The 14530-nt window shown below is 46.7% G+C and overlaps 2 protein-coding genes across 2 annotated transcripts in view; both read left to right on the forward strand.

Annotated features, from left to right (window-relative positions):
* LOC126539259 (DNA primase large subunit-like) overlaps positions 1 to 10066 on the forward strand; it is a 67445-nt gene extending 57379 nt beyond the window's left edge. The window contains exon 8 of the mRNA XM_055075300.2: positions 9663 to 10066. Within this exon, the coding sequence (XP_054931275.1) occupies positions 9663 to 9887 (225 nt within the window). The 3' untranslated portion in view covers positions 9888 to 10066. The remainder of the gene's footprint in view (positions 1 to 9662) is intronic.
* Positions 10067 to 12266: 2200 nt separating this feature from the next.
* On the forward strand, positions 12267 to 14283 carry LOC126539262 (uncharacterized). Its single transcript, XM_050186044.3, has one exon. The coding sequence runs from the start codon at positions 12446 to 12448 to the stop codon at positions 13643 to 13645; it is 1200 nt and encodes a 399-aa protein (XP_050042001.1). The 5' UTR covers positions 12267 to 12445; the 3' UTR covers positions 13646 to 14283.
* Positions 14284 to 14530: the final 247 nt, after the last annotated feature.

The following is a 14530-nucleotide window of genomic DNA, read 5'->3' on the forward strand; positions in this document are numbered from 1 at the left end:
TGCAATTTATAAGCAGCTACTTTCAGTTAGCCGGTGCACTGTGACGGCAGTGATGAAACACGGGAACAGCACTCCACCGGGTGCACATGGAGTGCTGTGTTTGTTCAAGGAGATAAGCGTGATACTACAACACCACACATTGTAATGAGATGCAAACATGGTGATATCGCCCAAAAATTAATTGCTTTCCTTAAATCGAGACAACATATGTCATCATCAGCAGCAGCAGCAGCTGCAGCAGTCTATATTTATGTACACTGCAGGAAGAAGGCCTCTCTCAGCAATCTCAAATTACCTCTGTCTTGCACTAGCTGGTTCCAGCTTGTGTCTGCAAATTTCCTAATTTAATCGCCCCACCTACCGTATTTGCTCGATTGTAACCCGCGCCTGTTTGCCGCGACCTGAAGAAAGGAAAAGTCCTTTGCCTCGCACCTCATTCTTTCATACAGGCATACAGCTCTCATTTGGAAAATTAAATATTTACTCCCAATACACTGAAGTTACGATAAATAAAAATCGCAGTTTTGTTTGAAAGGCAAAGCATTGATTACAATAGTAGACAGCTATACGAAAAGTAAGAATAGTAGTTTTATCAGCCGTATAAGCTTTTGACCATTTGCTTACTAACTAAATTAACGAGCATGGCCTCACACGCGCACAAGCAGACATGAACATGTCTTGTGCAATGACCGCGGAAACTCTTCATCAGAACATTGGAGTGGGGAAATGTGGTAGCAGGAGTGAGTGAAATGACCCTTGTGCGGCCTCTCGCTTCAATGCGCACTTAAGCGGTGAGAAGACAGCGCGGTGCGCCAAGATGCCTAGACTCTTGTCTCCATCGCAGATCGCTTTCAAGATAGGAGCCGCACAGCCGCGCCGTACGTAGCAGCTGGTAGAGCAGAAAGCTTCTCCTGTTTGCCCCTGTCCCGCACGCGAGCTTCAGGAATTCCGAACACCTGTGATGCGGCCCGATTTTCGTCCATCTCCGCACACGTGATCACTCTCCTTTTATCGCGGTATCGGGATGAATTCAGCATGTCTTTGCAGTTAGAACTTCCGTGCTGATAGAGTAAGTGCGAAAAACTGGGAAGACGGACAGTGCACAAACCTAAGCACACGCACAATAGCACATGGAGGAAGCTACGGCAGCTAGGCTTGAAGCACATGCGAGGCATCCATTTTTAAATGCTGATGGCGATATGGTAATGCATATTTAAGGTCGCACTCGATTCTAATGCGCACACAATTTTTGGACCCATTCTATCTGAAAAAAAAAGTGTGCATTGGATTCGAGTAAATACGGCGATTTTCTGCCGTCCTCAACTGTGCTCTCCTTCCCTCGGCATCCATTCAGTAACTCTAATGGTCCACTGGTTATCTGCCCTACACATTGCTTGGCCTGCCCAGCAACATTTCTTTCTCTTGATGTTAACTACAATATTGGCTAGCCCCGTTTGCTCTCTGGTCTACACCACTCTCTTCCTGTCTCTTAACATTACCGCTAACATTTTTCGTTCCATTGCACTTTGCATGGTCCTTAACTCTTTCTTGAGCTTCTTTGTTAACCTCCAAGTTTCTGCCCCTTATGTTTGAACCGGTAGAATGCAATGATTGTACACTTTTCTTTTCGATAGCACTGGTGAGCTCCCAGTCAGGATTTGGTAATGCCTGCCATGAGCTTGCCAACCCATTTTTATTCTTCTGTAAGTTTTCGTCTCACGATCAGGGTCCCCAGTGATTAATTGACCTAGGCACACATACTCCTGCACAGACTCTAAAGGCTGATTGGTCATGATGAATTCTTTTTCCCTTGCCTCTTGCATTAAACCCGTGGTCCTGAGTCCCCAGCGGCTACGGGGCAGTAGATCAAGCCGGTGGTCAGACCTGCAACGCAGCAGAAGGTGCTAAGAATCTTTGGATCCGAACAGGCTGCCACTGGAAACTGAACCTGGTAACGCTTAGCACACAAACCCTCTCGTGTGAGGCTAGCTTGGCAGGGCTGTTTGAGGAATGATCAGGCATTGCCTGGGATATTATTGGCCTAAGTGAGGTTAGAAGAGCGGGTGAGGCTTATACAGTGCTGACTAATGACTGTGTCCTCTGCTACAGAGGTCTTCCAGGTAAAAGAGGGAATACAGTGTATGATTTCTTGTTCATAAAGACTTTTTAGGCAACATTGATGAATTCTATAGCATTAATGAGACTGGCAATATTTGTAATAAAAGGTAAATCGGAGATATAGATTAAAGGTAGTACAAACGTATGCTCCAACTTCCAGTCATGATAATGAAGAAATGGAACAGTTTTATGAAGATATTGAATTATCAATGAGAAAGGTGCAGACTCAGTATACTGTAGGCATGGGCAATATCAGTACAAAAGTGGGGTAAAGACTGGCTGTTGAACATGCAATTAGCAACTACTGCATCAAGTGTAATAGTAGGGGAGAGATGTTGGTGGGATTCGCAGAAAGGAATAGACTCGCAATAAGGAATACCTTCTTCAGGTAGCACAGTAACAGGAAGTGAACCTGGAAAAGCCCTAATGGAGAAAGAAGAAATGAAATAGGTTTCATACTCTGTCAATCCTAGTATAGTGCAGGCTGTAGAAGTGTTAGGTAGGGCAAACAGCAGTGATTGTAGTTTAGTGAGGCCTAGCATTGCTCTCACTTTGAAGAGAGAAAGAGCAAAATTGGTATAGAAGAAACAGACCAAGATGAAGATAACATAGAGTTAATTAATGAACCCATAACTAGCTTGATTTCAGAAGCAGCAATTGATGCGGGAGGTAAGGCACCAATGCAACCAGTAGATAGGCTTTCCCACATAACAAAGGATCTAATAAAGAAACGACAAAGCATGAAAGCGTCTAACTCAGGACATAAGAGAGAATTCGCTGAACTGTCAAAACTGATCAACAGGAAGAAAGTAAGCAATATTTGAAATTATACCATTGGAAAGATTTAGGAAGCAGTAAAATATGGCAGCAGCGTGAAATCAGTGAGAGGAGACCTTGACATAGGACAGAGCAAGAGGTATGCAGTGAAAGTGAGCAGGGTAATGCCATCAGTAATGTCATCAGTAATTTCAATGATACAGTAAAAGCTCCAGAAGAATTCTATACTGACCTGTACAGTACCCGGAGCAGCCACACAACATTCATTGGAAGTAGTGATGAACAGAATACAGAGGCTCCTACTATAACCAGTGATTAAGTTAAAAGGGCCTTGCAAGACGTGTTCCGGGGAAAAGTGGCATAGAAGATGGAATAACAGTGGATTTAATCAAAGATGGAGGAGATATTATGCTTCAAAAGCTGGTGGCCCTTTGTACAAAATGCCTCATGACTTCAAGTATACTAGAGAGCTGGAAGAATGCCAACGTTATGCTTCATAAGAAGGGAGATGTTAAAGAATTGATTGATTATAGGCCCATTGGCTTGCTTTCATTATTGTATATTCACCAAGATAATTTCCTTATGCTCAAAAGGATCTTCTCAAAATGTCTATTTCATGTCCTCCAAAAGACTGTTACACTTGCATGTGCTTGCCAGAAATACGCAAAACCTGTCGTCGTGGAAACCACGCCCTGTGCAGCATCTCGAACATTGTGCAACATGCATGAAATCACGTTCCTATTTTTGCTAGCTGCCTTGATACTGTTAGCAGCAGTTGCTTTCGTCAGTGAAGTCACTTCCATGGAAATTGGCAAGCTGGACGTAGGCTCATGAAAGGAAGACTAGCCGTTCACCTGATAATAGCATCATGCTGTAGAATGAGTACAAGTGGTATAGTTCAAAAGAGATTCATCTTGGAACCCTAGAGAAAAAACAAGCGAACGTGAAAGCAGGAACAGGCAGGGCACTGTGCGGCATACTCACTGCTCTCAGCTTCGCGTTCCCATTTTCTTTTGCTTGTGTTCCAACATGGATAAATTGTTATGCTGGTGAGGAAATCAATGCGCATTTTTCGTAAACGTCTTGGCAGTGACAGAAGTGCTGCGCCAATTGCACCAAGCTGCTCCAGGAAGGAAATCCTGCTGCGTGCTGCGCCCAGTTGTCGTTTATCGCAGGTATTGCGCCAGGCCAGCGCCGACACGCACCTGCTCCAAATTGGGAATATTTTGCTTGTGCGAGAAGGCACTGCGCATCAAGCCACCATGCTTCCTGACCGACCCTCGCACGCTCTCCATCACAGCTACAGCACATATGGCCTGTGGCCGCCATCTTATCACACTTGGACATTACTAATTAAGGCAAAATGAGACATCCACCTAATTGTAGCAGTAGCTTCAAAGGCAACCCATATGGGTTCCTCGAAAGAAAAGCCTCACAGTTGAAGAAAAATTCGTTCTGGTCCAGGGCTCGCACCCTGGACCACCGCCTTTCCAATGCAGCCACTCTACCATCTGAGCTAACCAGGTGGCTAGCAGATGGCAGGGCAAAGTCGAATTTGTCAACAACTCGAGGGCAATGGCAAGAGTTTGACATTGACAGTTGAAATTAATTAAGGGAAAATGAGACATCCACACAATTGTAGCAATTGCTACGAAAGAAACCCATACGGGTTCCTCGAAAGAAAAGCCTCACAGTTGAAGAAAAATTCATATAGGTAAATGGGAAAACCCGTGTGGGTTTCCTTTGTAGCAATTGCTATGATTGGGTGGATGTGTCATTTTCCCTTAAATAATTACTTCTCTCCACCTTGCGGGTTTCCGCAGAACTATTACATCCAACTCTTGCCTTTGCTTCGAGTTGTTGACAAATTTCGCTTCACCCTGCCATCTGCTAGCTACCTGATTAGCTCAGAGGGTAGAGCGGCAGCCCCGGAAAGGCGGTGGTCCCGGGATTGGGTCCTGGACCAGGACGAATTTTTCTTCAACTATGAGGCTTTTCTTTCGAGGAACTCGTATGGGTTTCCTTTGTAGCAATTGCTACGATTGGGTGGATGTCTCATTTTCTCTCGATTAATTTCTTCTCTCCACCTTGCGGGATTTCACAGAACTATTATGTCAAACTGAGACATTATACGGAACCTCACAAAGATGCTGACACCGACGACGACTGCAGAAATTCACCTGCTGTGTCCATACAATTGCTCTCGCAATAATGATTATGTCGTGTAAGTAGGGTGACGCACGATTTTGAGGGCACAGCTGCTCGACGCACCTTTCTTACAGTTGCTTAGTGGTATATCGACAAGCGCTTACGGTGCATTTCATTACGACTAGGCAGCCCCGACATAGGGAAAAAAATTCTAAAATGGGACGAGGAAGTAGTCACATACACACAAGTTACACAACAAAGACTCTGTTCAATCTATACCTGCGAGGACAATTAAAATTGTAATATTCTTTTTGAGCCTGTTCTCTTTAATAGCCTGTTCCTGTGGCGAGCATCGGAGGTGGCGGCATAATCAAGCGAGCAAGCGCCACAAAGAATGAAAGTGAAGGCAGAGAATGCGGAATGCAGCGCTAGATGAAAGCAAAGAGAGGAGGAAAGCTTAGGAGGAGGAAAGCTTAGGAGGAGGGTGCAACGGAACCATGAGGCGGAAAGTAGAGAAGGAGCTGAGGGGAGGTGGCCTGTGCATGCGCTTAGGAGCTGGCGGCCGCAGCATCCGCAGCCACGTGAGCAATCTCATTTGCGCTACCGAGTAAGGGGCAGGGTGCCTTGAGGTGGGGAGGGCTAGACTTGTCTGCAGCATCTGCGGCTGAGGCCACTTCGCGGTAGCAGCGTGTGCGACGGGGATCACTGCGCCTGCAAGAGGCAATGCTGAGTGAGGCTCGATGTGACGCTCCCTTGGGTGTTGTCGCCGTTGACACTGGTGGCACGCCTTTCCCGCAACGAAGGACCACTCTCATCATTAATGGAATGAAAGCGTGAGAAGAAAAGCGTAGTGCTATGTAGCGACGTTGGCTACAATATGGCGCCAGAGTAGCGCGCGCCATCTGTATGGCAAACAAGGCACTACTCGAGTGGAAGTAAGTCTGCGGCGGCTGTTGTGAATCGCACCCATGCATGCGCCACCCATGCTCTGCCTCTCGCAGTCTCCCGATTAGCAAGGCAGACGTGCCACACTTCACTCCGTTTGAAACATGCCGCACGAGACAGATTGTCCGTGCCATCCAATATATTGTGAAATGAAAACGCGTATAGAGCTGTGCTCAAATTTTGCGTTAGGGAGTCTCTCCTTATATCACTCTTTATTGAAGTGTGGAATTAACTGTGTATTATGATTAAATTTGGACTTATCTTCATCTTCTTATATACAGCTGCCAACCGTTTATTCGGACCTCACGGGGACTGAGGAAATGTCCGAATAAACAGGTGTCCGAAAAAGCAGATTAAGAAAAAAAAGAAAGAAAGAAATCCTTTATTTCCACACACTTATTTGGGCTCAGCAGTAGGCTTGAAGAAATCATGAATGCACCGTTGCACGCTGTTTCATTTACGCGCAATCAGATAAGCCTGAATCTCGGAGAGGGTCGTACGGTCACTATAGGCGGCTGAAAGCACAGTACCAGCTTGTACATGCACCGCATACAATGGCAGCATAGCACATGGTGTTTCACCTTTCGACTCGGAGTTAATGTCCAGCGGTGCAGCAGAAACCTGACAAATGATCTCACGTTGAGTTCTGCGCATGTCAGTACAGCAGTGTCAGCACCTGTGAAACTGTCAAATGAAATGGTGTCCGGAATCTCAATGCAACCACTGCGCAGGCCTCTGCAGAACATTCTCGGCGTCAGTAGGGAGCACATCGGCAGACAGATCCTAGGCCTCCCGGCACCTGCTTGCCGGTATTCCCCAGTGCAGTCTGCGTGGGCACTGTCGGCACCATTAGACACTTGACACAATGTTTCCGTATGCCGCGTTGGATCATTGCAACCTTGACACAGCACACACAGCAAACATCACCAGTCGCACAAACAAAAAACATGGCCTACTCACAGCGTCATGCACAAAGAAAGAAACAAATCAGCTGCTGGATTGTCTTGACATGGCTTACTGAGCTGAGACCGGAACTGCTGTAGCCACTAACCAGGCAGAAACGATGATGATGAGCGGGGATTTGCAGTAGTGCCACTTCATGGGGCAGTAAGGAGGCTCCGTTCAAAACAAAAATGGCGTTCAGCAAGTCGAACGATGCGCCGGTCAGAGTCGGTGCATGGTGCTCTCGATTGAGTTGGCTCAAGGAGTGTCCGAAAAATCAGACGAGAGGTTGCAAGGTGTCCAAACTTTCGGCAGTTGTTATACATTATGGTCTATGGGGAGAGTGGCGGTGCCGCGAAGCAGACCGAATAATCGAGCATGTCCGAATTTTTGAAGTCTGAAAAATCAGTCCGCGACTATAGTAACAATAACATGGAACAGCAAGTTGAAGAAATAAATACTTGTGTCTTGGTATAATGCATATTGAATGCAATGTTCCAGAAAGTACTAACTTATAGAGAGATTCCTCTTTGCACCAGAACAGTAAGTAATTGCTCCAAAGCATTCTTGCTCCAGACAGGAAACATTTCTGCTCCAAAAGCATATATTTCTTATCCATACTGCCATTTTTGCTGCTCCAAAAGCTGCTCCAAAAGATCAAGTCCCGCTTCCATCACTGTCTTCGTTGTTTAAGCGAAATTTGGCCCCATCCAAGGACAGAACCATGGACCACTGCTTGAACGAGGTGTTCGCACTGTCAACAGGTAGTCCTTGTCTTTCTGCAGGCAGTTATTGGCAGCGCAAGACTGAATTAGTCGTGAGCTCAAGTTTTGAAAGTTACTTTGGAGTGGAGCACAAAACAGTAAAAGAGCACAAGAATGCAGAGGTACACTCGATTAATTCTGAGATGGTGCGTGTTTTTTCTCTTCTTGTGTTTGGTGTCTGTTCTGCACTGCAGCCCGCAGAATGCCCAATCAACTGACTTACCGACTTGAACTGAAAAATAAAATGTCAATCAAGTGCAGCACGAAGAGTAAGTCCAGCCAGGAGACAGATTGTCTCCTTTTGCCTCTCTTCGTTGGCATTTCTTGAAATGTCCAAATAAAAACGAAATCTAAATCTAAAATCCTTCATCAGCAGTTATTGCGTTCATTCCTTACTGGCAGTGCAAATATTAAGAATATTTGATGTTGAATACTGAAGCACGTGAAGGACAGAATGTGAGAGTGGCATAAAGGAGACAATGGGACAACAGAGCAGAAGAATGTGTGCACGTAATGTGTTATAAATACAGGCAGGTGCGGTGGTGTCATTAGGGTTCCCAGCACCCGGGGCAGCTGCTCAGCAAGGTCTCACCTCTTCTCTTTCTCTTGCTGCTCCCTCCTATTTCTTCAAGCATATTTTGGAAGTACCAGTTCAAATCTTTGCCTGTACATCACCATTTATTTCTACTTGTAATTTGGCATTTATTTCTATCTCCTATTCATTACAAGCAATACAATTTCCGGTTTTCTTTGAAACTTTATTGCTGAAATTAGCATTTGCTACAGTTTCAGGCATTTGAGTGCAGTACTGATTAGCATTGCTGCATGGATAACTTGCTTCATATGTTTCGGTAGGAGTTAAATACTTGAGAGCCTGTACTTCGATGCCTGTCCCATAATTCCCAGGATTTATTGTGCTCATTGTATGGAACAATTGATAAAATATATTCACTTGACAATCACACAGACATTGCTAAATACGGTGAAAATTTTCCTTTATACATTAGCATACATTAAAAGGCCCGCCATTCATACCTTTGTGAATGGAGTTGTCATTTTCCAAAGAAGCAGTAACAAACACAATCTTCAAACTTTCCAGCCTTCACGTCATCTTTGTGCATGGAAGCACAATGTTGAGCATTTGTGGGCAGTTCTTAGCGACAGAGTCTATACATTTCATGATCAACCTCGCTTCTTTTCGAAGTGGCAGAGGAGCGAGTGTGAGATTTGTAATCTCTGTTCCCCACCGATGCTTTCTTTTATCATAGGCAGCTCAGCGAATGTTTTCAAAACGATCACATAGCTTGTCATAGGACTCTGCTCGCTTCATTACGTCTCACGCCACATATACAAGTGCCTGTAAGCTTACACCAAGTACACTGTTCTGTCAGCACTTCTCCGCTTCAACCCATTCAGCTGCCCTGGGCAAAGACATTTAAGCCGAAGAGACTAGGGGCAATCGTAGCACAGCTGGCGGCATGCGGGGCAGTTCGCCCCTCCCTAGTAATGCCACTGGGCAGTTGAATAGTCAGATCAGTGAAATTTCCATGAATTAATAGAGAATACATGCCTTGGGAAGACAGAAAACGCCAAAATGAGAAAATCAAAAAACAGCTTGACTTAACAGAAATGCAGAACACATAAATATGTGGCAGCATATAAAGCACTTTAGAAGGCAGATATCATTCCTCTTTCACTTATTAATGAAAATTATAGAGAAACCGGTTTTTGGACAAAGCCTTTTGGTTTGGCTAGAACAGGACTTTGCGGGGCGGTCAACATGCAGAATTGTTATCAATATTAACTTGTTTCATTGTCACTTTCCATTGGGTTGGCATGCTGCATTTGTTTGCTATGATCCTCAAAAAACAGGTGGAATTCTTTCTTAGTCTTGGTCTTACTTTCGTCATGCATCAGAGGGACAGTCTTTCCTCATCAATGTTCTCTTCTTTTTTTTTACCGCTCCAGGTGGGCGATCTGGAAGACATTGCTCAACTATGTGAGAACAAGCAGTATTTAGCGGCGTGCAAGCTCCACATGCAAAGGACTGGAAAACAGCTCGCATCGGAGATGATCTTGCAGGCGGAACCATTCGAGGGTCGCGATGTGGAATCCTCTGCGGAGCCTCTAGTAGGAATTCACAAACCATCACAGTTCTATTTCTACATTAGAAAATTAACTAGTCCATCCTGATGCTTGTTCGGTGCTATTGTATGTTTAAAGAAAAGAGGATGCATTGAGGCTATGCATGGTGAATACAACACAGCATTCCTTTTGTTTTGCGCATATCACCCATATCATTGAAGTGATGTACAATTATGCATTTACTCCAGAGTAGGAAGTTAAGTGTTAATAAAATGTTTATCAGTTGGTGTTTTTGAACCTTTATGACGACCTTTGTGGTAGATTGGTGGCTACAGGATTCTGTTGCCAAGTGCCATAGTTCGGTTCTCTTTTTTTTTTTTTCTCGTTTAAAAATTTATTTACATGATACTGCAGCAGTCACAAAGATACTCATGTAGCAAGCCTTGTGAGCACGTTAAAGAGCCACTAAAAAGAAAAAAATATTGTGACGTGTTCACAAATTACTTTTCTAATATATCAAAAAGGCCAATATGTCAAGGTTAATTTTAATGTTTCTTTTGTACAAATCACTGAAGTACTTAGTGTTGGTCTTTTTTTTTTCCCCCCGTCATGTTTATGCTTTTGTGTGCAGCCATTGCTCAGGAGATATGAACAGTGAAGACTTGGCAAAAGACAAGCTGCCAGCCTCTGCATGCATGTCATCCATTTACACAGGCACATGGGCTTCCATAGGCATGTTAGGCAGTAGTCCACAGCAATGCCATTTGGCCATTATAGGTAAGTAGAGAGCAAATGGCACAATTGCCTAAGTTCAAGACCATTAAAATCTTCTCAGAGATGAGAAAAGGGTCTACTTGCTTGTCTTAGTGACTACTTGGGCTGGCAGAGTCCCATCTAGATCTCTTGAATAAATAAACAAGAAAGAAAGAAAGGGTTGTTATTTGAGCCTTTGAAATCGTGTTCCTGAAATGTATTAGCCTGAACATAGATAACTTGTGTTTAGAAATCCAGTTAAATATTTCGAATGTCAGAGGCTCAAAGTGAATGTCGGTAGGGGAATGACTCTAACGGTATACCTAATTGGCTTTCCTTGCCATATTGTTGTGCAGTTAATTTGCTAACAGAACGTTGTTTCATGCACTGAAGCACACAAGTAGCTGGAACGCCAATGCATTTTTCTGCAAAGTTCGAGAATATGTATCTCGAAACTGGTGTCGTCCTGAGAATTCGTTCCAAGTGGATCCGCCTTGCGAAGTCCACTGCTAGAATTTGTAAATTGCAATATGGGTCATAAGATAATTAGCTAGAAGTTCATTTGTGAATCCTTGTTAATTAGTTGATTTTGCATTTCGATTCTTTGTGCTAGTCGCGTCCGCCGCTTCGAGTAGACTGCCTCATAAACTAGAGTTGAGAAATCTGCCACAGGCAACCTTTCAAAAATTTTGAATAGGTCCAGTGCATAGGTAGTTGAAACGAACGGGCACACTTGCGAAAATTGCATGTTTATTGGTTTAACATTTCAGCTGTAGCACAGACTTCGTCAGAAAAAATCTAAGCAGTCTTGAGAAATAGCGCTGCCCTGTGCCTCTGCCACATCCCTGTCTTTTTTGAATTGCGCTGAAGGCTCTGCCATTATGAGTAAACCGTACCAACTAGCCCAAGAATCAGCCTTGTTGACAACTGGATAGCAAATACGAGTTATTTTTCTGGCTTTACATTATTATTACGCTTGCAAATGGGGGGCAATGATCACGGAGATAAATAGGAGGCAGGGAATTGGCTGTCATTTGACACAAGAAGAGCATAACACCTGCCTACTTACGAGAAAGAGGAAAAAAACAAGGTGCATAGAATAAGAATAGTAAATTTTAAAAAACAGCGAAATATTAATTGATATGCTGAATTAGGAAAACTAGAAACTGCTACTTAATGTGCACAGCCACGAACAACGCAAGTCTCAGAAACAGAGTGGCTCAGTAGTCTTACTACATATAGGGTGGTTTTTTCTTCTTTCTTTTTTCAAATTTTCTAAAAATTGGCTGTGGTAGATAGTACCAATTGTAACCCTTCATCTAAATTTACTCGATGAGGTGGCCATTACTTTGTGAAATCAAAATGCTTAATTGAATAACTAAAAGTTTTGCATTAATTCGCCTTTTAATTACCTTACAGCGCATATTTCAATCGATGAATTGTAGCTAATGAGTATGCAAGGCATATCGACTTGGAACGAACTCCTTGCACGGCACTGGATCGCCAATGCACTTCGTCGGACACTTCGAAAATTAACATCTCGAAACTGGCGTCGGCCTGACATTTCGTATACATTCAAATGCAGCCTACAGACTGCTCAAAACACACTAGCACCGGCGTCAGCATCGCTCTTCGACTCGCGCCTTTCCGTTACTGTTTTCAAAAAGTGCGCGCGCGCGCGCGCCGCCGTTTCATCAATTAGTCGCCAGGAGGCGCGACGCCGGCTGTCTGTTTCGGCCGTAGCGTACGAAACTCTACGCGCTTTTGGCGTTGTATTTTCCCTAGCCGGGGCTACCAGCGCTGCACCACCAGCGCTGCCCTGGCGTTTCCGGGATAGGTGCCGCCACCGGCAAGGAAACTAGGGCGGCGCGCTCTCTTCCGCGTTTCAAGCGACCCGGCGGGGCGACCGCTCTATGTGGCGGCTCAGAACCGGTATTTTGACAGTTCACCGCCAGCCCCACGTCGCGAAGGTAGCGCTACCGCTTCTCCCGTCCGACTCTCCCGCTCCCCAGTCTCGCCGCAGCATCGCGATGGCCAACGACGGTGGATTGGTGCTCGTCACCGGGGCCTCCGGCTTCATAGCGCTTCACGTGGTGCGAGCCCTGCTCAAGCAGGGCTTCCGAGTGCGCGGCACGGTCCGCGATGCAAACAACGACGCCAAGACCAAGCCGCTCCGGACCTGCTACCCGGAGGCCCAGCACCCCGTGGAACTGGCCGAGGCCGACCTCCTGGACGACGCCGGGTGGGCCGACGCCGTCAGGGGCTGCCAGCTCGTCGTTCACGTGGCGTCCCCGTTCCCGAACGCCGAGCCGGGCCACCCCGACGAGGTGATCAGACCGGCCGTCGAGGGCACACGGCGCGTGCTCAAGTTCGCCTCCGAGGCCGGCACCGTCCGGCGCGTGGTCGTCACCAGCACCATGGGCGCCGTCCACGGCGAGGTGGACACTCCGGCCGATCGCGAGTACGACGAGAACGACTGGACCAACGTGGACTTCAAGGGCCTGGAGACGTACGCCAAGAGCAAGACCCTCGCCGAGAAGGCGGCCTGGGACTTCGTCAACGCGCTGCCGGCCGCCAAGCGCTTCGAGCTGGTCACCGTCAACCCGTCGCTCGTGTTCGGCCCGCCGCTGCACGGCACCTACGGCACGAGCATCGAGGTCGTCAAGCGTCTCCTGGACAAGTCGACTCCCCTGATCCCGTACGTGAACTTCGCCGTGTGCGACGTGCGCGACGTGGCCAAGGCACACGTACAGGCCCTGATCGTGCCCGAGGCGGCCGGTCAGCGACACATCATCAACTCGGGCAACATCTGGCTCAAGGAGATCGCGCACACCCTGCGCGAGGAACTGTGCAGCCAGGGCTACTACATTCCCTTCCTGTCGGCTCCCAACATCGGTCTCTGGCTCGTCGGCTTCGTGGACCGGTCGGCCAAGATGCTCTACCCTCGGGTCGGCAAGGTGTTCAAGTTCTCCAACAAGCGCATGCGCGAGGTGCTCAAGGTTGAGCCGAGGCCCATCAAGGAGTCCATTCTGGACACGGCCCACGGTCTCATCCAAGCCGGCGTCATACATGAAGCGCCCAAGTACGTCCGCAAGGAGCTGCGCCTGGATTGACCTCCCGGTTTTGCGGCTGTGGACTTCTGACCAAGGGACTGACTGCTGCATGCGGGTCGGCCGTGTATGCTATATGCTATCATTATTGCTAACTTGTGGCATGCCTGTGGTTTGTTTTCCTTCCGAGGCCACGTGAGAGCTCCGATGCCAACAAATGGTCGCGTGCTATGACGGTGTTGCCCCCTACGTCCGGGGGGTATGCCGCATTCTTAACTGTCGTAACCGCGCGCACGAATTTCGGGTGGCATTCGGCGCCCCCCGTCCAAGTACTGCCTTTGTCCAAAGTTTGGCACAGCCAGTGCGCTTGCTGGCTTACCCGAGTAAGTAATATGCCGCGGAGCGAACATCTGTATGGTCATTTGGCGGGCTTGAAGGAAAAAAAGAAAAGGGAAAAGCGTTTTCGGTGTTTTGGCCGTGCGTCCTGGGCAACGCACTTTAAGACCTAGCAGAAGTGGCTTTGACCTCTCGACTATTGGGAGTCGGTGGGTCGACGACGTCCCTCGTGGTTATCGTGTGCCTCGCCTGGCCGTTTTAACGCTTTCTCGCGGAAACGTTTTTTACCACCCATTCCATGTGCATTTCGTGTGTACACCGAAAAACTGTACATCCTGAATAAAGTGTAAAGGCATTGTTTTGAATACGTAGTCTGGTCGTCGTGGCTTCCAGTGGATACGTGCGATGTGCCCTACAGTGTCGTCTGGACGACGCACGATACGCGATGTTTCCAAGCTGGCACATCCAGACTTTCACTGCAGTTCAGCTTTAGAGATGAAATGGCTTTTTTTTTTCCTCGGCGCCCGGCCTTTGAATGTTTCAACGGGACTTGCGGCGTGGCAGAATGCCAAATCCTTTGTGTCAGCATGCGGAAAACTCTCCTTTCGTGGT

This window comes from Dermacentor andersoni, chromosome 11, assembly GCF_023375885.2.
Source record: "Dermacentor andersoni chromosome 11, qqDerAnde1_hic_scaffold, whole genome shotgun sequence".
In the NCBI taxonomy this organism is placed as follows: Eukaryota; Metazoa; Arthropoda; class Arachnida; order Ixodida; family Ixodidae; genus Dermacentor; species Dermacentor andersoni.

Excerpts from the sequence above, each read along its gene's own strand:
- LOC126539262 (XM_050186044.3), top strand. The coding sequence starts at position 12,446 with ATGTGGCGGCTCAGAACCGGTATTTTGACAGTTCACCGCCAGCCCCAC.